This window comes from Drosophila suzukii, chromosome 3 (assembly GCF_043229965.1).
Source record: "Drosophila suzukii chromosome 3, CBGP_Dsuzu_IsoJpt1.0, whole genome shotgun sequence".
NCBI lineage: Eukaryota > Metazoa > Arthropoda > Insecta > Diptera > Drosophilidae > Drosophila > Drosophila suzukii.
The window spans coordinates 84242586-84267003 of NC_092082.1; the positions used below are offsets into that span (position 1 = coordinate 84242586).

At 39.2% G+C, this 24418-nt stretch overlaps 3 protein-coding genes across 9 annotated transcripts in view; 1 reads left to right on the top strand and 2 right to left on the bottom strand.

Annotated features, from left to right (window-relative positions):
• Fur1 (Furin 1) overlaps positions 1 to 24418 on the bottom strand; it is a 141058-nt gene that overhangs the window by 29568 nt on the left and 87072 nt on the right. The window contains exon 4 of one of the 7 annotated variants that reach the window (XM_070996896.1): positions 3944 to 3997. The exons of the other annotated variants lie outside the window; for them this stretch is intronic. Coding sequence (XP_070852997.1) covers positions 3959 to 3997 — 39 coding nt within the window. The 3' untranslated portion in view covers positions 3944 to 3958. Of the gene's footprint in view, positions 1 to 3943; positions 3998 to 24418 lie in introns of those variants that run through there. 7 annotated transcript variants of the gene reach the window in all.
• alrm (astrocytic leucine-rich repeat molecule) lies at positions 9393 to 11113 on the bottom strand. Its single transcript, XM_017071665.4, has one exon. It carries the CDS (start codon positions 10987 to 10989, stop codon positions 9574 to 9576), a length of 1416 nt encoding a protein of 471 aa, XP_016927154.4. The 5' UTR covers positions 10990 to 11113; the 3' UTR covers positions 9393 to 9573.
• LOC108012103 (uncharacterized) lies at positions 11932 to 12853 on the top strand. The gene is made up of 2 exons (XM_017077382.3): positions 11932 to 12000; positions 12068 to 12853. The coding sequence occupies exons 1-2, from the start codon at positions 11976 to 11978 to the stop codon at positions 12820 to 12822; spliced, it is 780 nt and encodes a 259-aa protein (XP_016932871.3). The 5' UTR covers positions 11932 to 11975; the 3' UTR covers positions 12823 to 12853.

Consider the following 24418-nt stretch of genomic DNA (forward strand, 5'->3'; position numbering starts at 1 on the left):
GTTTGGGATAGGCAACAAGCTCATGGATAATTAATTCAAAATATTTTAAATTCCGAATTTATGAAAGGTTTTCTAACAGTGTAAACACATATCCAAGTGCGTGTTTGGCCTGTGGCTTTTGCTCGTTATTGCCCGTTAAGGTTCACCGAATTGAGCCGCCGAAAGCGCCGGAATGTGGGAGCGGGAAAATGTCTGCGAATTTTTCTCTCCTCCTCGACTGTATATTAATTGAAAGTCGCTTTTCAACAGCGGTTTTAACAGCTCTGGCCTGTTCTGTGCTCCCTCTTTTCTGATCCGGTCTGTATTTTTTTGGCGGCGGTTATTTTTTTGGGTTGCTGTTGGATCTCATGGTGCATTCGATGAAAGGTAAACATATCAGGGCGAATTGTGTGGCTAGCTTTGGTCGGGTATTATAGGTGGATGAAGACCTCTCTCAAAAGAATAAATAAAACAAGCAGTTCCGAAACAATCCGTATCTTTGCCTAGTTTGCAATTCACAATCATAACAGAGTGCTTTAAAAATGAATTAATTTAAACTGAAAATATTTTTCAGTACGTTTTTGGACTGCATAATATTATGGTTTCACCGTTGTTATTTCTGGGAAATGCACAAGATTAAATGAAACAATTAATATCACTTCAAAGACTTCCACTCCAGCTGTATTGTTTTGCTGCCTAATTGATGGAACAGGTTTTCTTGGAACTGTCAATCAAAGAAACTCATAAAACCTTTAATTAGTAGAAAAACTTTAGGAACGGTTGGCTTCCCAAGGACAAGAAAATTCCACCCCTACATAACTTGTTGCGGCAACTTCACCTGCAACCTAATTAAGTAACTTACGAATATGCCTACTTAACTGAACTGTCCAACATTTACGGTCTTGCCTAGCCAACTTCTAACTATGCCACTAACACGGACTCCTGGCCATTCTTTCTTGGCCATATATTAATTTCCATTAGCGATGCTTTCACTTTCCCCCAAAAGTCAGCCAAAGTGCAGGGAGAAAAGACGAGTAGAATGAAGGTTTATTACGCTTACGTTTTATGGACGCAATTCGGGAGCGACACTTGACTACCCCCACACATAAGTAAATATACCATCTACTTGCTCACAAATCTAATTAGTCAAACTGTACTGGAAACGCTCCATGAAGCGTTAATAGCCCTGGAGTGGTGATAAAAAATAGAAGACGTCGACGTGGACCAAGTTTGTCAATTGGCTTTATCGCTTCGGGGGAAAAGAATGTGGATAGGAAGATTTTACGACCCATCCCTGTGCACTAAAATCCAAGTAAAATGAGCTTGCACGCAGGCACATTAAGTATACCACACGTTGTGCCCTAGGAGCATAACAAAAAAAAATACAATTTAATTAATTTTGTTACTCTGTTGTGTTTTGTGAAAACTCCCAGAATTAAATTTGGACAGGAAACGGAAGTAACCGAAAAAATGTTAATTGGATTTCCGCTTTCTGCTTCGCTTTCCTGCTACTACGCTCTCATTATTATCATTATTAATTATGCTCTGCATGTGTTGGCTTACAAAGAAAAAGCCGCGAGAGTGGGGCGGGATTCACACAAAAATGGTTTGCCCAAAATTGTAATATCTCTGGATATTTATTTTAGGTCGGCCCACAGTTTCCGTTTTATTTTTTTAACCGCCTCCCCCCAAAAGATTATTTTTTCTTGCAAAATGAATTATTTGAACGATAAGAATTTCCGTTTTCTGTTGGTTTTACTCTTTTGTTTATTTGTTTCCGGTTGTAGGTTGTCGGAAAGGAAGTGCGCCAAGGGTAACTTTTTAATTAGTTATAAATTCGCAACAGAATGATGAAGCCCCGGAGATATCGTTTCGAATTTGGTCATCAAACTTGTCGCATATGTAATTCTATTAGAACCCCCCAAAAAAGGTCAACTCGAGTGCCGAAACAGGAGACCCAAAAGAACAAAATATTGGGGAAACTGTAACATAATTCAATTTATTTAACAAATTGACTGCCACAGCCTGGCCAACTCAAGGGTCCCACGAGAGAGTGAGCGAGCAGGAGAGTCCTTCAGAATGCGGGCGTGTGTGTGTGTGCGAAACATATGCAAATTGAGAAATCGCTTAGGCGAGTATGTGTGGGTGGTGGTTTGAATGTGTGTGTGAGTGCCAAAAACTGGCTTCCAAATAATTGCTATGTAGAACAAGAGCGTGGGAAGAGAAAGTGGAAAGGGGAAAGGTGGTCCCAGGCTAGAGTGTATAAATCATAAGGCGAAAAACTGGCAGAAATTTATGTGGCAGCCAAGTTGGCTGAGCAACTTTGGATGAATTTCACCAAGCATTTCAAATATGCGAAAATGAATTTCATTTTATATTTTTTGCCTATCCAGGAAAAATTCCACAAGCAGCTTAAAGAGTTTCCAAGAATTGAAAAACATGATTGGAGGCCTTTAACCAAATTTAAGAGAACTCTTTAATTAAAAAAACTGATTGAAATATGGTAAATTAAAATCATTTTTAACACCTTTTAAAACAAATTGAAAAGGAATTAATGTTTTTTAAGCATTTGTTTTGGCCAGCTCCTTTAGGGGCAAATCTACAGATATCTTTATTAAATAAAAAGCCAAAATCGAAGCAGCCAACAAATCATTTAGACCACTTCCCCTCTCCCTGTCAACAATTCCCTTGACTTTTGTTTAACAAAAGCGCCATAAAAGTAGGCATGAAAAAAGCCAAAGGCAACAATGAAAGGCCAACTGTATCGGTGTCCAAAACTTCCTCTGTGTGTGCGTGTGCGTCTGTCTGTGTGTGTGTTCTCTGAATTATTTATGCTCGCACGACAGCAACAATACTAGTAACAATAACAACAGCCATCGCAGCGGGAACAAGAAAATGGCCAGCAACAATATGGCCAAGGGGAGAAAAAAGGTTAAATCGTAGAGCGTGCAATGAGACAAAAACCCATGGGGCAAGAGCAGCAGTCACGCATACACACACCAACAGATCCTTACACACATACACAGAGGCACACACACACACACTTACGCGCACACAGAGCAACAAACTCCTAACCGTAAAGGACACATGGCGCATTGGTCTCAAACAAAAGGCATTTAGTTTTTGACTTTTGGCTGCCAGAAAATGTTTTTCCCTTAACCATGTAGCCAAACTAAAGGGTAGTAAACTGTATAATCGGTAAGTTTTTTAATTAAATAAAAACAACAACGAAATTCAATTTTGTTGAATAATAAAATTGTAGTTTTTAAAAATATTCAAAAACTAAAAAAGGAAAATGAATATATAAAATTGTTTAGATAAATATTTGGTGTTTTAAAAAAATTAATATAAATAATTTGTATGATTAAATAAATATACAGTCTTTAAAAAACGTAATACAAATAAATACTAAATTGTTCAAATATTACGTATACCACATGTTATACTCCTAGAAAGACATAAGAAACATTATTGTTTTCTTCCCTGATACTGAATACAAAGGTATTCCAAAGTCTTATATTTTATATTCCCTTAAAATTCATTTTTGGTATTTCCCCATTTATTGTAGCTGTTACCCCTTTTTTCCAGCTGTTGGAAAACGTTTGCCATCGTCATTGTCGTCGCCACGCTGTCTGGTCTTTGGACCTTTTGTGTTGTGCTCTTGTATTTTTTCGGCTGACTTATAAATTATGAAGCAAGTTTTGAGGGGTTTGGGCTGTGAGCTGTGTTTCCTGCTACATAATTGCAAAGTGGTAGTGGCAGTTGAGGGCCAAGGGGACGAGGCAAGGAGGAAGTTACATGTGGGAGCTGTAAAAGTTGAACACATAATGCGTAGCTGGGGAATCCCCCAGTCCCCCGCCAGACTTTGAGTGGCAAATGAGTTAAGAGAGTCTAGACAAGGGCTCAGATGATGAAGTCTGGCAGACAGATGATGATTGAATGGGAAATATAGTTGTCCGTTTCTTACGTCTTTCAAGATTTACTCAAGGTAATTTGTTAAGGTTGAGATTGTGTTTACCTGTAAAGAGAGAGGGAAAATTTTGAGTTAGAGAGTTACTTTAAGAATGTATGTAAGGGTTTCTAAAGGTATCTTATCTGTTAGGTAAGAATTGTGTATTTCCTTAGCTGGTTTATTTAATTTAGAAATTAATGCCTGTGTAAATTGCAGCCCAGAAAGGGTTAATATCAATTGCAATCAATTCGATGGCCAATCCTGCAATATCTTAAGTGCTTTGTGTATATCTGAAGCACAAGTAGCACAAGACAATCCCAATCAGGATCAATTGCAGGTCCTGGCAGTCGAACAAGTGGAGTAAGTGAAGTAAGTGAGCCAACGATGAACCGAATCCCTCCAATATGCCCACTGCCCGATGCCCAATGCCCAATGCTGCTGCCCCCAACGATGTTTATCGTTAAATTCAATTTGCAATTTATAAGATTTTATACGCCATCGAAGGCGAAGAGTGGGTCTGGAATATACAGAGTAAGCTTGTTATCAGCCAGGACCCCTTTACACCGCTTAACACCCAGTCGGTTGGCCTCCTACAGATATCCTATAAATTGTGCAGCTGCGCATTCCATGCGAGTAACGCTCAATGCAATGGATGGTTAGTGAGGATGGTGAATGCGGAGGTGGAGGTGGCACATTGTCCACTGAAGTGGAATGCATGTACTGGCAACGGAGATTCCAAAGGTTCGCAAGGAACCACCCAAAAAAACCACCTCTTGGTCAACTGCCAATATCATGTTACGTGGCTTTAAGCAAAGTTCCCTGCTAAATCTGAAATCCAAACCGAACCATTATCTAATCTCTTTCCCTGTTCCTGATTTTTTCTCTGTTTTCCCTGGGCTTTCCATGGCGATTTTTCCCCCCCATCCTGTCAGATGCATAACATTTTCCTCTTTAGCCTGCTGTAGCGACCTGGGAATAATAAGCAAATGATTTGTCATGTTAGCTCCCTCTCCCCTATTCTGTTGAATTCAATTTGCAATGACAAATGCTCCTCTGCAGTTGGCCATGGTAAAATGCAGTTGCTCGTCCGAGGGGGAAAACTAAATGCAATGGTAAATGGAGATTCAAATAGCTGGTTGAGATTCCAGAATCCCTGTCATTTCTCTTGGCGTGCTTTCGTTCCTTGTTTAGAGCTCAATTACTAGGTTTATTTGCATGAATCATTCAATTTGAATTTTCTGCTTAACGAAAGAATCGGAAATTCTTTCATTTTTAAAGTGGATATAGGAGTACCTTATCACAGGAGTTTGAATGTGTTTTCTTCGATGTTGAAATTATCTGGTAAATTTCTGATAAGAAATCATCAAAAACCTTAAAATATTACAGAAACTTCTCTTATTTAAAGTTATTTATTAAGGAACCATAAAATAATGATTCATTGCGCAAACTTTCCGTTTTGTATCCACTCATTTTAACTACTTTCTTCCTGAATTTATGTTTCTTTTCGCCGTTTTGTGTACATTTGTCTTACGTGCTTTTATGCGCTTTTACTACTTAGTTAAACAATTTGGTTAAAAGTTGTAAAACACAACGGGCACACACCGACACACAAACAGGAAACCACTCGGTGCTCCGGCGAGGATGAAACGTGCGTGCATTAGCAGTCAAATACTTGGTAACTTTCCGCTTTCGGTTCCTGTTGCTCCAGCCTTCCTGCAGCTTTTCCTGCCTTCCAGCAGCTCCTGCTGCAAATTAAACGTAACTGCTCTAAAGACACGTACGCGTTTGCCAACCAGGTATGTTTTCGGGGGCTCATGGCCGGAGAAAGGGGGGCCAGGCAGCTTAATTGCGCCAAAAAGCCAGTTAATAATGGTAGCAAAACGCAAACAACACACGAACAATGGATGGCGAATGAAATTGAATTTGTGCGGGATTATATTTTTTGTTCTCCAATTAGCCAAGGGGAATTATTTTGCTGCAAGGAAACACAGCTCTGGTGAAAGTTATAGTGCTGATACATTAAATTAATTTGAAAGGTGTCTAAAAGTAGGCAACACTATATTTTGAATTGGAAAATTCCATTGGCTAACTCAAAAATAAGATTTTATTTAAAGCATACTTTTACGCCCATTTAAAAGTCGTTCTAAAACCTAAAATTTGATTTAGAATTAGCCAAGGGGAATTATTTGGTGCACATCCCAGGTTAAAGTTACAGAACTGATAAATTAATTTAATTTGAAAGGTGTCGAAAAGTAGGCAATACTATATTTTAAATTAGAAAGTACCATTGATTAACTCCAAATGAAAGTTACTTTTTAAAGCATACTTTAAGACCCATTCACCAGTGGCTCTAAAACCTCTCAGATACAACACTAAAATTTGATTTGGAAATTTTTTTAAACTTTAAAATTGGACCGCCCTTGTACATGTAGATTTGGCAGTTATATGTTTGCACATATTCCATTAAATTAAATTTGAGCCCGTTCGGCAACCGCTAATTAGAAGCATTACAACTTGCTTGGTCGCCTGTTGGTAAGAGTGAAAGAGACAGAGAGGCGTGAGGAAGGGAGACCTAATTAAGCGTGAATTTATGCAAACGCATGTTGTGCATACGCCTCGTTTACCAAACTAGCAACTCACGCACACACTTACGCACTCGTACACACACACACAAAACACTCGCTCGTATATTATTCATGCTGCCCAATTATGCACAGCCCACAAAAGTAGGCAACATATTTTTTACTCCCCACCCTTTTTCCAACTTCCGCATTTTTAATTTAATGCCACCCCCTGAGGCAGCCAACCTGCCACACCCCCTTTTTACTCCTCTTACTGGGCCCGGAGGCTGACCAACTGTTTTTGCCATTAAGCTTTATTTATGAGCCGGCTGCCGGCCATCTCCCTACATATAATTTTTGTGTTTGTGTGAACCTCGGACAACGAGAAATTTGATAAAAATTAGCCTCAACGCCTAATTGCGCACATAATTGCAGCGGAGCGTGTGCATTGTTTATGGCTAATGGGAAAAAAGCAATTGAATGATTTGCTGGCTTATAATGTGAAATAAAATTGGCAAAATTAAATTGGCAAGTGGAGCGCATGCAAATATAACGAGTCCCTAGAGCACACGTATGTTTATCTGTTCGTTTTTGTGGCAGCGGCGGCGGCAGCCACTTGAACAAATCAAATAAGCACGCATTTCACTTGTGGCACGTAAAGGGAATTTGAGTGAAGATACGTGAGCACAGCCAGGAAATTAAGTAAATGAGGTGGGCGAAAAAGCAGACATACAATATAGAAAGTAAGAGTTGCAAAGGATAAACAGAATGATGGACAGGAAATGGGATAGGATACCCCTCCACCCCATTTGATTACCTTGACCCATTAACCAAAGTTTGGGCCAAACTTTTGCTTCAACAGCTGGCCCACCTCTTCCCATAATAAAGGTAATAAGAAAATTGCAACATAAAATAATGAATATTCCAGTAGGTCGAAAGTTCGATTAAGGTTCCAGCGGGTAACCTCGAAAGCACTAAAAACTAAGGCTAAATGCATTTGTACAACATTGTTGGGTAATAAAGTCAACTTAATTACAACAAAGTGGTGGTGGTGGTGGTGGTAGGTAACGAGCAACTTTTGTACTTTGCTTTTGTTTTCTTAATGAGTTGCGGCATCGGAACAGCAACAGCAGCAGCAACAACATTAGCAACAAGCTGCAAACAACAATTTCATAAACTTGGCCAAAAAGCATTTGAGCCGAAGACAAGACAAAGTCAGGCGAACCGAGGTGGAGGGCCATCAAGAGTGTACTGCATATGTTGCACAAAGCTAGCACGTTAACGTTGTTACACAGAGAAAAATATATGGAAGCCACACACTCAAAAAAATCGGACCTTTAGTCCTGATTTTAGCTAAAATATTATTCATTTCAAATCTAATATTTTATTGTAGCAAATTGTTGTCATGATTCCATGAGAAATGATTCTTTTCTTTGTCCGCGCTCTCCCGCCACATGCACAGTATACAAACTTTAAGTATGTTTCTTTAAAAACTAAGAATTATTTTTATCTGCTTACGCTCTTCCGCCACATGCACAGTGTACCACGGATTTAAATGTTTAAAATGTACATACGTGTAATTTGCTGAAATAGGATTCTTTTTATAAACATCTAAATTTGAAATGCCACTTATGACAGTGTAAACTCACGTTACGGCAATCCAGGGGAAAGATGAAAGGAAGCAACAGCGGCAGTAGCAATGGCAACAATGGCAGAACAAACGACGCGTCGGATAACGGAAACGGAAGTTGCTTACAAGCGTAGTAAGACTCTTAGAGCGACAGAGAGGGCGAGAGAGGAAGAAGCGCAGAGAGCACACAATAGAGGGAGATGGGATCATAGGACTCTGTGCCTTAATGGCTTAAGCTTTAAAATGTACTGCTGCATACTTTATGGCGCCTTTCATCTTACCCAGCCTTTTTTGCATAGAAGCTTCTATCGCTTGTGATTGGGCCAAAAAACGAAATGGCAGACGGAAAGCATTGAAAATGCAAATTATGCTCATTGGAAATGCTCTTTTCCGGTCACGAAACGGAATAGGTTCGATAACGAAAAGGTTACTTCATCTATAAATCATCATAAATCCCGCACTATCGCCTGGCAATGTCCGCCAAGTTTTCAACCAACATTTATTTCCACAAATATGTGCCCACAACTTGATATCTGGTGGCAGTTGGCAAAAAATTTGCCTGCCGCACTTTTCAGCCCAATCAACTGTAAGCCATATTTTAATGGTATTCCCATGTGCGACGAGTGTGTTTGTTTATTTGCCACAGTTCCGAACAAACTCTTAAATAGTCCCGGGGAAAAAAATATTTACAAAATGTATTTATTATTATCATTGCAATGTTCAATTGACGCTGCCAGACCGTATAAAAAATTCCATTGGCGTGTGTTTATTTGTGGGCATCCCTGGGTGCCTGCATTTAATTAAGTTTTGTCGGTTTTCAAGTGCGTCTGTCTCCTCTGTGCACGATAAGATTCATTTAATAAAAAATATTTTGTTATGCCATAAATATTTTTTCTGACTCGCACGCTTGTGTTTTGCATAAAATATTTATGGCATTAAATTGAGCGTTAGCGAATTTTTTTTAATGCGATTTTTGAGCTGGTCATGAAGCCTGGGATTTATCGTCTGATAAACTGTTTTCACGTTTATGCACAAAGGAATTTTAAATATGTGCGGCGGAAAACATTTTCGACAGAGCGAAACTGATAATGAAATGGAAAAAACGAGAGTTTTATAATGTGGTTATTAGAAAGCAGAGAATATTAATGGGCTTTTGAAGAGGCCAGGAAGAATTAAATATAATCTTCCGATTTATTATATGCCATAGATTAAATCGCTATAGTCATTTTAATTTGAGCTGCTAGCTATTTTTTAATACAAACACATAAAATTTTACCTAGAGTTCCAAGTGGTGCTTTATTGGTTCTAGTAAAATATCTTAAAATATCCATTCGTTGCTTTCGTGTGTCAAATAACTTAAAATACGGTTATAATATATGATTATATAGTTGGTTAAATATGTAGGTTAAATATGTTTTGATAAATATGGTTAGAGTTTAATCCGATTCCGGTTATAGCTTCATTTTTAGCTCCTCCAACATGCGATAGACCTTGATGAACTTCTTCTCCACCAACTCAGTGAAGGTCTTGATCTCATTTCGCACCACCGATAGCTCCATGGCAGCATCCGATCCACCAGATTCACACTTCTTAGACTGCTTATCGCTCTCATACCAACAGGCAATGCCATCCACATAATCGTCAACCAGTTCCGGAGCAGTAATGTCTTCCATAAAGAATATATCCTTGCGTTTGACAAACGAACTCATTAGCAGTTGCAAGAAATCGCAGTTCCAGTTGTTCTGCTGAAAGTAGAAATACTGCAGCGCCTTCAAACTGTCGAAGATTGTGATCTTCAACGAGTATATGGAATTTCCCGATATATCCAGCATCTGCAGATGGCCCTGTTTCTTGAACAATCCCTCGGGTAGCTCGTGGGCACTGGTCGTCGAAAGATTTAAACGCAGCAAAGAGGTGAATCTCCGCAGGGGATTTCCCTGAAGATTCCCCAATGGATTTTGCGACAAATCCAAACTGCTCACATTGGCGGCCAGCGGAATGTGCGGCATTTCCCTCAGCGAGTTATTATGTAAATCGAGTTCATGAACCACTCCGTAAACGGTTAACCTCCTCAAATCGCAACTATGAGCTATGGCCACGTCCAGCGAACTGAAGTTTAAAGTCAGCTCTTGGAAGATATTTCCAGAAATATCCAGCTGAGTGAAAACGGGCTGTAGCTTCAAAAGTTCCGATTCGAAGGCGGTAAACCGATTCCTGGCCAGATTCAATTTGGTAAGATTCAAATTCCGATCAAAGATGCCTCTTGGCAGAGCCTCCAATCGATTGCCAGCTAAATTTAGAACCAAAAGCTTTCGCATGCCAGTGAAAACTCCGAGAGATATCTGCTCCAATTGATTTTCCTCCAGTGAGAGTTCCTTCACCTCTTTCAAGGCATGGAAACTGTGATTTCCCAACTGCTTCAACTGATTTCCCTGCAGGTACAAGGTGGCCAAATTATCGGCACCCAAGAATATATTCTTGGGTATATCCTTCAAGTGATTGTGTCCCAAATACAAGCTCATCAGATTACTGGCACCCTCGAATTGCGGTTTCTCGAAGGTCTCCAGCGAACAGTTCTCCATGCGCAGCACTTGCAGATCCGGAAAAGTATCGAACAACAGGTGCGGTATCTTGGCAATGCTCGAGTTCAGAAAGGTCAGCATTGTGGTGCCCGAAATGGGTGACTGCGATAGGATCACATAGTCACTGCGACCGATCACCACATTCGTACAAATGCCCGCACTGCAATGATCCTGCAGCCAAAGGCGGCGCAACTGACCGTTGCCACTGGAGGGCGTGGCCAGGTGGTAACTGGGCGGTAAGATCAGAACTACCACCACGAAAAGCGGCCACCAAAGTACCGCCATGATATACGGATTTTGTTTGTCGCGAACACCGATTTGTTTCAGGACTCCCGAGTTGCGATCCTTTCGCTCGGGAGCCGCCAACGAAGCGCTCGCCACGGCGCAACTGGCTGAACTGCTTTGACCATTCGATCCACCGGAGATCCGGAGATCTAAAAATCTGAATTCCGAAACCAAAATGTTCTATGCGACCCCAAATGCGGATGCGGGTGCTTCAATTCAATCGGATCAGCACAGCCAGCTAAGCAGCAGCAAGCAGAAACATATATGTACATCGCAACGCTGAAGGGGTTCGCATGGCAGTTGTTTTTGATTTAATTCAATTAAACCCCTGCCCGGTTTCTATTCCAAAATGTTTCATGCTGAACTTTCAATTTCGTTCTCGTGCGACAAACTATTTTTACTACATATATGTACTATATACTGGGTTTTCTGCACTCTTGCATTCCATTGTTTGGGCTGCCCACGTCTGACTGATGAATATGAATGTTTTTTAAAGTAGGAAATGGAAAACAAAAAAAAAAGGATGGGAATGCAACAAGGGTTGGGTAATTATATGGAATTTATAAATATATTGCTAAGGAGAAAGATATTTAAGCATCAGCTAATTTTTAAAGCGAACTATCTTTAATCAACTATAAAATACAAGATCTTTTATTATTTTTTTTGGTGCCCATAAGTTATAATGTAAAATGCTTGACCCAAAACACCAGCATGTAAAAAAGTAATTGTAATATATTAAACCCTAAAAGATTGTTTGTTTTGCAAAGCCGCACCCAATGACTAAATGCCTAAGATCCCCAGATTAACCGAACCAGTTTAGCACGCTGACCCACATAAACTGGGCAGTTAAAATTGATTACCAACGAGATGGGAAAAAGGTGACTGAACTTGTCTATTACCAAGAACCTTTCTGCAGATCTTATCTTAGAGAAAGACTTGGGTATAAAAGTGGCTGGCCGAAATTGAAGAATCAACAGTCGACTAAAATGAATCGCAGAGTGCAAATATTGGGTAAGAACAAAGAGATTTCCAACATATCTGCCAGAATACTTATAAATATCCTTATGTATACATCCAGTGATCTTAGGCCTGGTTTGTGGCAGTCAGGCGCGTATTCCCAACCTGCGAAGAGTTCTTGGATCTGGACGCAGTGGTTTGGATGTGGATATGGAGGAACCAATGGGCCCTCAAATTCTGATCTACTCCCCTGGAGAGTCGATGGCTAGATCCGATGACCAGGAGCCCACCTTTCATGAGCCGCAGATCAGGGAGGATGTATCGGATTCCGAACCGGATAAGGACAGTCGCAAGGTGCCCGATTACCTCTACTCGAATGCCATTCCCATGGTCAATGATCAGAATGTGAAGTACGTGGTTCCCCAAGTGGCTGCCTATCCCGTGGCCTACAGTCCTCAGATAATCTCCAACAAGAATGCCAATAACCAAAACCAAGGAAATGCTCTATCTTTCGTAATGGTGCCCCGTGTCCAATTGGGTTTCAATGTCCAGGGACAGACGGGCTTTAATTTTCCTGGTCTGAATCTGCTGCCCACAAATCTTGGAGGAGACAACAATGCCGCCGAGAAGGAGGAGCCTTTGCCACCTGCCACTGCCTACATTCCCATTCCAGTGCCCGGTCCTCCTGGTCCACCTGGTCCACCGGGTCCTCGGGGTCCATCTGGACCTCCGGGGCCAAGGGGTCCTCGAGGTCCTGCCGGCGAATCGGGCGTTATTTCAGCTCAGAAACCTCAAAGCATTTGGTACACCCAAACCGGCAGCAGCAACAACAAGCCCCAGTACAACACACCCTTTTCCGGTGGTTATCAAAGTTAAACAGAGAAATAAATAAATGAAACAAAACTTCAAACCATTGAATTTTTAATTTTAAGAGGTCAAAACATAAAGAAACGTTTAAAGTTTATAGAAGATAGAAAAAATAAAAAATAAATTTAGAAAAAGTTACAAAGTACCAAAACAAAAGGCAAAGATATAAAAGTAATAATTTGGATAATGTTAAGCTTGTGTTTTGTTTTGAGAAGCTTATAATTATCCATGTTATCTTTAGTTATAGTACTATAGTACGTTCACAGGATGTAGTCTACGATTACATCCATCGTGCGTGTGGTCTAATCGCATGTATCATGTATCCCATTTGGCTTTACTTTAGTCTCCATTATGGGGCATCCTCTAATCTATGATTACGGCATATACGACCGTATATAGTATCCATGTGGCCGGTACACTTGTACTTCGAAGAGAGCACGTCGCTGGCATTATCTGCGGTACTATATCTACGTATCCAATGTAACGATTGTGTCAAACGTTGGCGTTGTGGTCAGGCCATAAAAGGTCTAGCGGAATGCTCGTGTTTGGTGTCATTTTATGGCACGCTAGCACACATGCAGACGTAAGCACAACGATGATTGTGTGTAATTTACATGGATTTTAATATCACTTGGCACCATATTTAGGGGTGGCAAATAGAGCGTTTTTTATTATTTGTATTTCGGTTTTTTTTTCTGTGCCCCATTGACGGCGGCACCTGAAACAATTGCCATCTCTGTTGCTCATTTGGTAAATGGTTTCAGTGACACCCACATACTAGTTCAACCCATTTGGTTGCCATTTAGTTTTTATTGCTCTTTAGTTGTCCTATCCGAGAAAAAGAACCCACACATTTGCCTCAATTGATACGCAGCACGCATTTGTTTCAATTAAATGAAAATGTTTCATACGTTTAGTGCTTGTCTCGTTCACAGCAGCAGTTGCAGTTTCACTGGGGCCCCGAAATGATGGATGATGAATGCCTTTTGCAGGAAAAGCTTCGTTCTTGCTCCTACCCCACCGAAAATTCTCATAACGTTGACGAAACTTTCTTATCTGTAAATTTCAAATGACAAACCTAATGTCAAGACAGCATGACAAACAAGAAGATTGTGGCGGATGAAAAAGAGAAAAAAACAAAATTGCCAACACATGTTTGGGTGAAAATATTGCACTTAACTGAGTGGAAGCTGAATAAAATTTGAATTAAAATGTTTGAAACTGGAAACTCACGACTTGACAACAACACCTGACTGATTTGGACCTTTGCTTTTCCTCCCCATCGAGCATACATCAAAAGCCCTACATGGCACCATGCTGATTAAGTTAAAATGTTAATAAATATGATTATCGTGCTGTGTTCGTTATTATCATTGCTTGGCTTGTCTTGTTGCCATTAAAATGATTATGGCAGTAAATAATAAAGTGTTGTGGGGGGCCTTTGCGTGTCTCAGTGTGCGGAAGATAAAGTGCCAAAATGTACAAGACTTTGATGTGGAACACAAAATGGAAGACACGTGGAAAGAACTTATATCAATTCAGCGGCTGAAAACCTAGAAATATTTTTTAATCAAACAAAATTCTGAAAATTCTTTGTATGTTTATTATTTATTTAAAATACAATGCATAACATTCCCGTACTCATTCACAATTAAAGAATATAAAAAACCAATCCAATAAATTTACAAATAGCTGTAGGGAACCCTCCTAAAATCGTCAAGTACAAATATCCGTTTCATATGAAAAACTAATATAAAATCGCTGTAAAATAAACAAGTATGCCAAAACGCCAAAAAAAATCCAACCCGCCAGCTAGGCAAGTTTATTAAAAAATTGTTGAAAAATATTTGCCATGAATAGATATTTCCCAGCGAGCTTAAAAAGCCAAGAGAGCGGCGCGTGGAAATGGCAGGAACAAAAGTTGGCTGTAATTTGCAGGCCAAGTCAGCGAAATGAACACTGGCCGGAACTACGGCGTTTTGCGTGCAAACTGACAATTTAAACAAAACAGCAGGAGGACAGCAGGAGGGGAGATTTAACAAAAAAAAAGAAGAAATAATAAAAAATAACTTGGCCAGAGATAATAGGATAAGGCGGGACCATCCTGGGCGGGACAGGATGAGCGGCTGCAGCGGAAGCTCCGCCATTTTCATGCCAGCTTGGCACTTGCATATTTCATGAGGCTGAAATTTATGAAGAAACGAACTGTGCGCGCGCGATTCGATCGCAACTTTCGGGCAAACACTTAGTGCCCCGAATTCCCTCTAATAATTCTCGCACACTCGACCATCATTTATTCATTCGCTTTGCATTTGCATCTGTAATGCGGCTCGAACCGATTAATATTTTATGGAAACCGCAGCGCGGAGACACAGGACACTCGAGCTGAAGAGAGGCTTAAGTGCTAATGAAACTGCCTGGTAAAATATTCACGAGCCAGCAAAATGCTCTTTCTGAACTTTTAGTCCCTGTTCATTAGTCGGATTTGCATTATAACAGGTAAAAAAAACGACTACTTACACCTTTGCTGGCTATTCACTTTCATGTTTCAATAGTTGCTTACCTGTAAAGAAAAAAAAAAGAAATTCGCAATCAGATAAGGTATATTATCGCCTTGGATCAACTTTAAGTTCCAACTGATTTATCTGAGGTTAAACGGCTTTTGCCCTGACCATTTCATTTGGCTGCAATTATACCACACTCTAATGACTTTTAATTAGCGCAGAGATTTGTAAGCACACACATACTGAGACCAGGTCTTATCTGCGGCCATGTCCTGTTTGCCATTTTCCCGAACCCAGAATCAGGTACAAAGCCAGGTGTGGTTTTGTCTCGGCAGGATTCTGCCTCTTTTTTTCCCTTTTTAGTCCTTCCATTCCATTGCACAATGACCATAAAAATGGCCCAAAGCGGCGGGCCATTTTAACTGGACTGCCTTGGCAAAGACCAAATCCTTAATTACCATTGCGCACATGTAGGCAAAAGTACAGAGGAGGGCAAGATAATAGGATTTATAAAATATTAAGCCAATAGTCTTTCAACACATCTTTATAGCCCAGAATAAAGTGAACCTTCCCCTATTTTATTAAAAAGAACAAGATTTCAAGATAAAAACATATCTTACGTTTGTATTTTTTATTTTTAAGTTAGTATTGGCTAGATTTTATTGAAAGAAGAAATTTTTTTGTGCAATCGATTTGAGATAACGTCTTTATATCCTTATTACTTTTAAAAACTCTTTTTTAGATTTTTTGAAAAACCTATACTCTTGACCACATCTGTGCGTAGTTAAAGCAGTTTAGCTTGGCTTTCCTGTTCTCTCCCTGCTGCTTTCATTGTTGTTGTCATTATTATTCATAACTTGGCAGACAGTCGCTTTTATTTATGTTCCCATTCGCACAATGACCAGGAGCCCTTTCACTCCCCTTTCACCCCAAAACTCAACCCTCGCAGCCCTCTAATAGGTGTTAATGTGTTTTATTGTTCTTGGGCAGCCAGGTGGCACACAACCTGCAGAGTCTGTGGAAACAAATGAACTTGACACTGCTGTGCAATGAGACAGAAATCTTAATGGAATTACACAGATCTTGAACTTTTGTGTAATCGAGTTTGGGCAGAAGGACTGTGAAAAAGGTTTGGGGCCGAAACTGGGAAAATTCTGTATTATTTGGGACCCTAGGCTAATTTTCCCTTTAACCTGCTATTTTTTTTTTGCAGCCTTTGGGCAAAAATGTGCTATAGTGTAGACAGAAATGATTTTGACAAGTGTCAATCTGATGTCGCACACACTAAAGCTAAGCAAGTGCTGTCGTCTCTGTTCCCGTCTCTCTCTATTTCTGATATACCGTCTCATTCGCACACTCTATCCCTCTCTCACTTTCTGGTCGACTGGCTCTTCACATGTGTTAGTGGCAAAAATGCTTTCATTACGCTTCAAGTGGAATGCCGAGTGGGCCACTTGACGTTGAACGCGACTTTGAAGCCGCTGCCGATGGTAAAGCTATAGCAAAAGCTATAGCTAAAGCCGATGCTGATGTGGCCATGGATGAGGGCTGGGAAGAGAGGGCGGGATCAGGGGGACTGCATGTGCGAGGGGAGCCGAAAAATATGCAACACATTTGCCATGCAGTAGTTTCAAGGTACAGTAGAACCACTTTAAGTTGTATTGTTTTGATACAAATTATATTCTTATTTAAATGTTCACTTTACTCAACCTATCAATCAACTATAATTAATAATTTCCACCACAAAGATCATATAACTAAAATAACATTTCATAAAAATGGTCTTATTAAAAAGTTTATATAAAATCTTTTAGATTATAGGTACTACATTTAAATATTCAACCACTATTATTTTAAAATCACTTTTAAATAAAATTTAAAGTGCCTAAAAGTATGCATTGAATAAAAAATATACGCCTTTCTAAGCGAAATAGTTGTACTACTTCGATGAAAATATATTATTGCATACTTTTAGACAGGGCTGTAAATCAAAATCTTTGTTGTTTGCTATGTATAAGTAAATCTTTTTGTGAAACAAAAATTTTTGTGAATTCTATAAAAATCAAGTCCATAGAATTTCCCCTGTACTCCTGGTGCCAAAATGACTAAGCAGCTGAAATGTGGCTGAAAAGCAGGCTAAGGTCAGCATGCAAGTTCAATATACAGGCGACAGCCCGCACACACACACAAGTTCAAACGCATACACTTACATAATTGCAGCGTTGATTGCCATCCGTTATATGCGTCTTTTTTCAATGTCAGTTGGCAGGCAAGAACAAAATGCTTTTGTATCGTGTAAAACTTTTTGAATGCATGCCAAATCACAACGAGGACAAAGTTTCGTAGAGAAAGAGAGTGGGGCTTGGTAATTTTTTGGACAGCACAAAGGAATAATCGTTGCCAGATTTATAGTCAGTGTGTCAACTTGCAAGTGCTGTCGTCAAGTAAATTAAAAATGTATCACAAAGCGAACTTTGATAAGTGATTTTGCAATTGACACCCCAGGGATTATTAGGAATTCAAGATTTTCACGGAAAAACCAATCAATCCTGTATCAATGTCATCGAAACCTAAATTCACATTTATCATATTTAATCTGGAATTTGGACGCGTCAAAAAAAGAAAGGTGAGTGACAAGAAACACTTACTGCAAGTCTAAATATATAATGATTTGTGCCAGTATCTAATGCATTTTCGGTATAAACTTACATGGGAATCCATCTAAATCATGAAACCATTTAGCTGGGATCAACATTAAACGGCACTTGAATGTGTCGGTGGCAATTAAAATGCCAATCCATTCCCACAGACACAATCGTGATATATGAATGTGGCACTAATAACTCAAATTGTCATTTGGCATGCGGGCCAAGTGGATAAGGGGGTTGTGGATAGACATGGGCAGAGGTCAGGTCATCAGGGCGATCAATAATTTATTGCGACATGGGTGAGGGGTAAACATTAATTAAGCACACAGACAGAAGAGGAGCGTGTACAGAAATGGCAATTCATTTATGCTTTCTAATGACAACGGTTATCGGTTCATTAATTACTGTTTAAATCTTAGAAAAGAGCAATATGGAAAAAAGTGACAGCCAGGCGTATGAGTGATTTTACATAAAGTATACGCACAGTGTGACCTGAATTTTTATTTGTGCAATTTGCACTAAATCCCCCATTGGCTTTAATTCGATAAAACAAATTAAAACAAAAGATTTTCAAACATTTGAACAATATTTTCTAATTGCCCCCGAACCGACAGCGGTCAAATATGAAATTTCCATATTGCTCTAATCAAGCGGAAAGTGTTGATTTGATTCCAATCTGCCATCACCCTATGACCTGCAATTGTTAACGATTTGTTTGACCAAGCTCTCTCTGTGTGAGTAGAGTGAGGGCTGAAAGTTCAATATACAGAACGGAAAATATTCAATATTTATGTTGGGGAAATATTTACAGTGATTTTCCAAACTTTTCTCTCTCTTTTGCACTTGCAATGCAATCGTTACACTTGATTGAGCAATGTATAAATTTACGAGTCTCGTTTTATTTTGCGCATTTTTCATTGCCCGCTTTCGAGGGCAATTAAAAGGACTTTAAAAATCAAGTCAACTTTGACTTTTGGCCAAACGTCGATTGTCCCCTGTGACTGTGACTTTTGCCCCCGCAGGACTTTTAATTAAAATCACAGCGGCCATTTGCAAGAAGTCACAGTTTGGTTTTTTATTCTCCCTCCGTTTTTTTTTTTGTTTTTTGAAATACTTTGTGTTGTTGTTGCTGAGGGTCTCTGGCTTGGCCATTAGCAATTTTCCACTCGACTGAGGCCCAAACGCCAATTGCCGTACACCAAAGGGGAGGAGATCATCGGAAAAAGCCAGGGCGTGTCCAGACGGGGAGAAAAAAATCAGAAAGATATCCACAACCGGACAAAGGGAAAGCGCGATTCTCTAATGATTTTCAGCCTGCATATACACGACAATGGATGGGCAGAGATACTGAAGAAGATGCCAAAAAAAGAATGGCCAACACCCCATGGTGAAAGCATTTCTTTGGGACAAAAAAGCCCAAGTTAGAGGCGTGGTTAAGCCATGGCTAAAAACGCCCGTTTACTTTGGCTCGAATCTCCCTTGCAGTCCTATTTACAAATATTTTTATTTTCACATTTTCCACCGCAGGCTAGTCCTAAAGACTTGCGAAAACAAAAACTGTCAGCAGCCCAAAAAGATAAGCTAAACAAACACGATTGGGCGTTAACAACAAAAACCATAACGAAGTAGCTGGGAAAAACTTTTACGCAACGTTTTCCAACGTCTTCATCTCGTTATTCATGTTTTGATGGCGATTTCTTGTTGTTAATACCAACCAAAAAATGGTAAAACGAAAAAAGAAGACGCACAAAATATGCATTAAAATATGGTAAAAGAAAAAAGGGCAAGGGAAATACCAGAATGATTTGCAATGGGCGGAGAGGAAGAAGTGCAAAAGAGTAAACTTTCCTTTGAGGCGGGTCAGTTCAGTCAAGTGAAGTGCTCCCCTCAAAGTTGATGATGGAGCAGATGATTGAACTTTTGATGGAGAGGATATCTATAATATTTATGGAGTCCATGCATAGCCAAAATATAAGGAATATTTTGATGGAAAGCAGCTCCCTTAAAGAGTTCTAAAGTGAAAAATAAAAAGGTTGCAAGTTTGTTTACAAATGTAACCATATATTCTTCACTTTTAACTTTTTTCCAATTACCTGGAAGTGCTAAGTTATCGCCATAATAAGATCTTGTTGCTGAAAAGCTCCCACGCGTCTGTCTCATAAATTTAGCTAATTAATTTAACTGCCTGCCGTGAAGCATAAACATCAACTTCATCACCATTACGAACAAAGTTGCTCCTTGGCCAACCACTGAACATTGTGGCAGGTCAGGTGGCTGTAAAATTTTACTCTTCCTTACAGAAGATCAGGAAATTGCAGGTGGGTCATCAAAAGGAACATGGCCAAGTTAATTGAGCTCCTTAAAGTCTGCTATTTTGTAGTCTGTTAGACAGTTTAACCACTGGAAAGCCAGAGTGTCGAAGGTTCAGAGGCAACAATGGCTGGCAAACAAAATCCTTGGCTCACTATTCAGGCCAATTGAATCGGTTTCGATGCAAATTTTTGGGCCAAAAAGTTTGCAATGAATTGCGAAATATTTATTAGCTTCATTCGAACTTTTCTGCCGTATTGGCAAATGCACTAAAAGTTTCCCCTTTCACACACGTTCATTCCACACTATTTCAATCATTGATTCATTTGCGGCACAAAAGCAGTAAACTTAATTTCACTCGACGCAACAAAATAGGAAGAAAAAAAACTAAAAACGAGAAGTTGAATAAAATATTTTACCCCCGAAACTTGTCTATTCGATTGGGTTCGTGAAAGTTTGCCAGGATATACGAGAGTACATAGAGGCAGCTGCTTCGATTGGCAGTCATTTCACACTCAATCGCATTTCGGTTTTACATATTCAATTAGGAACAGGACTCCATATCGATGATATCCCTACCGCTGTCAGCTGCAGGCAAATTTCACCGAAAAGTTTCACCAAGTCCCAAGGATCAATGGAGAAAAAGTAGAAAATTATGTAAACTTCTGGTATTTCTCATGTCATGTGATTAAAGTTGTACAAGTTCTCAAAAACAAGCTAAAGGCAAGTCCCTATTCCCTTTTTGTATTTTTTTCTTGCCATTTGCATGGGGATTCAAGTTTTGTGACAATTGTGATATCCTGCCAGGGGTTGGGGGGTGCAAAACTGAAATACGAGTGCCTGCTGCGTGTTGCTTTGTTACTAAACAAAAGTTAAGTCATAAATATTTTCCGAGTTTTTGACTTAAAATTTATCAACGATATCCGCCCTGCAGCCACGCGAAATCCGAACAAAGGACACGCCAGCACACACACACACACACACACACCAGGCATAAGTACAAATGTGTACATAGACACACAAGGACACCTACAATATTTAACTTTGCTCGGCAAACTTTCCGACATGCAAAAGTGCAAAAATATATTTGGAAAATTTGTCAACTAGGGTTAAAAGTTGAGCCAGTGCTGCTCAAACTGCTTAACCCACCAGGGTTGAATTTATAAATGCAATCTGGCAAAAAAAAATTACACTAGGGCATAGCAAAGAGATGCAAAAAAGTTTCTTTTAAGCTGTTGAAAAATAGGTGTGAAATTCAAACTCCGCAGAATATTTTTTAAATTTGGAAATATATTAAATCTTTGAGGCCCTTAAGAAGTAATGTCAGCCTAAACATGTGCGCTTTAATTTAAAATACAAGTTCATATTCAAAGGTTTTCATGACATGTTGAAATAAATCTAGTCAGTAAGACGATATTTTATCCATTGTTATAAGACTAACTTACTTTTTCAAACAGAAAAAGGGTTTCCAATTTTTATTTGTTAAATTATTTTCTTTCACATTTTTCCAAGAACTAATTAATGAAATGGTCAAATCTTTAGGGCTGCAGCTTAAGCTGAGCTTAGGTCTTTTCCCAGAAAAGTGTCACCTTAGTGCCCAACAACTTGTCAAATTGTTAACCAATTAAGCCCCATTGAAAAGTTTACCTTTTTGTGCTGACGTTTCCCTTGAGACAGAAAAAAAGATTCGAAGATGAAAAAAGGGAAGCATCCATTTTGACTTAGGGTTAAGGTCCTTGGACCCGGATTCTGATTCTCTGCAGACCCTTATTAATAAGCCGTTGACCTTTATCAGAGAAGGAATTAAGTGCAAAGGGCCAGGTGGAAAACGAATGTCCTCAAAGGACAACCGACTGGTGGTGATTTTAATTACGTGAATGCAATAAGGGTACGATGCATCCGAGAGCCTGGGGTTGCCGCAAAATCAATCAATCTGCTGCCGATCGATCAATAATTCAATTGACCCCGCTGCCTCAAGAAAGTGGCAAATTAATTAAAAAAGCAGAAAATCAGCCCCCCAAAAAAAGGCAAATAATTTCAGTAAAGAGGAGAAGTGGGTAAAAGCTTTTCGCCTCTCTTGCTTTCCAATTAAATTGATGAGTGGCCGAGGCCGGGGATAACATTTATCAGCAGCAGTCCAGAAAGCCAAAGGAAGACAATAGGAGCTTAAGAAGGACCAAGGAACCCAAATAACTGCAGCAGGCGGACAAAGAGTGAGTGTTATGTAAATGACGCTATACAAAAGTCGAACAATGCCGGGAGAAATGGGCAGAAGAAGGCGGGACCGGAAGACAAAAGTCAGATAAGCAAATGACAAACAGCAGAAGGCAAAAGGTAAAGGACCTGCAGGCAAGACTTCCTATCAAGGTGCCTTCTTTCTAAATTCCTCCGAATTTGTTTTGCCATTCCAGGTGCTTACCTAATGGAAACCCTCTTGATACCCAAAAAGGCTAAAGGATATGGGTGTACGAATTAATTTGAAATAATAATTAGGAAAATGAAATCTAATCTTCATGTAATTTTGCTTCAATATTTACTTTCTTTGATTATACATAATAATAATGCCAAACATTTAAAAGGCTTCAACATTCTATTAAGCTTGATAGTTTTATCTTCCTCTTCAAACATGCAAATGAAATAGTAATAAGGAAAACGTAATCTAATCCCTTTGTAAATTGTTTTAATAAACACGGATAAACTGAAATTTATTTTGTAAATTTTAGAAGTTTTTCCCTTATTTTTCCTGCTTAAAATTCCCTTGCTTAGAAGATATGCAAACGAAATTAAAAGTGCAGTTAATAAGCGTTACTTTACAATTTCCTACTTTTCTTGTCACCAAATATCTCTCACCAACCCTCGTTGTCCAGAAAACTTTATTTCACTATTTTATCATCATAATTTCGTTGCCAAAAAGTTTTCAGCGTCGAAAACTTGATGGGCGAAAGCCAAGGAACTGGCTGGAACTCTATAATATATATATATATATGGAGCATCGTTTTCATTAAAACTTCTGACACACCGAATTTGTTGATGTGCCTCGCATTCGGCTGCTTCTTCTTCAGGAAAACAAACAAATACACAACGACCCTGGGAGTTGCAATTTGAAATCGCAAAATTCTGGCTGTTACAGAGCAAAATGGCAAAAAGTCTCGCGTTCTACTACTTCATCTTTATGGTTTTATTAATTGTTTTTGCTCTACGTTGGCACTTGTAACTTGTTTGCGCAGCTAGTTTAGTTTTTAGTTTTTAACGCTTGTTTCGCCCCACCCACAAAAAATTACAACATGAGAAACAGAAAGGAAAAGCAGCAACACGAACAAGTGCGAAATGTTTGGCAACACTTTCGACGAGTTATGTTTCAACTGTTTTGGAGGCGGGGTGAAAGTTCAAGGGGTTGAAAAGTTCGTGTTGGATGAAGCAAAGCGTAACAAGGTTCAGGTTGAAGGGTTACCAAAGCATTTAATTTCAATTGTACAGGTGAGAGTCCAGAACAACAAATTCACTTTTGTGAGTAATGTGTTTGATATGTGAATCATTTAGGTGGGTTCGAAAAAGGCAATTTAATATGATTAAAGGGAAATACTTCAAGTTCCCCAAAAAGTTTTTAGCAAATTAATTCCGTTTTTATTGCCGTAGCCCAGCAACAGAAAATGGTACGTTTATTGTTCTATGTTCCAACGCCTAAAAAAATATAAGCCTTTTACACTTTTTACAATTTATATAATATATTAAGGGGTTCCAAAAAAAGGAACATAATGGGATGTAACAAGAAGTACTTCAAGTTTCTAAACTTTGTTTTAACAAAATAATTTAATTTAATTTTAAAATCCATCTTATATTACCACCGCGTTTAAATGTATGTAGCCATTTCCCTCTTCGATCTACTTCTTTATGTTCCATTTCCCAGCAATCTAGTTGGCAATTAATAAAGGTAAGTAAGGCAGAAGAAAGTCTAGGATTCATTTCCACTTCCGCTTGGCGCCCAGCTCATTACAGTTTTACAGCCGTTTCGGGCGTCATCTAATTATGCAAAATGGCACATTTCGTTTGCACAGCGAGACTCGGTGTCTGTTCGCATTCAGGTTGGCCTTAAGTTGGATTCATTTTAACAATGCCATTTAAAATTAATTTTCAATTAACTTT

Excerpts from the sequence above, each read along its gene's own strand:
- alrm (XM_017071665.4), bottom strand. The coding sequence starts at position 10,989 with ATGGCGGTACTTTGGTGGCCGCTTTTCGTGGTGGTAGTTCTGATCTTA.
- LOC108012103 (XM_017077382.3), top strand. The coding sequence starts at position 11,976 with ATGAATCGCAGAGTGCAAATATTGG. Across the intron at positions 12,001-12,067 it reads TCGCAGAGTGCAAATATTGG|TGATCTTAGGCCTGGTTTGT; the intron begins GTAAGAACAAAG and ends GTATACATCCAG.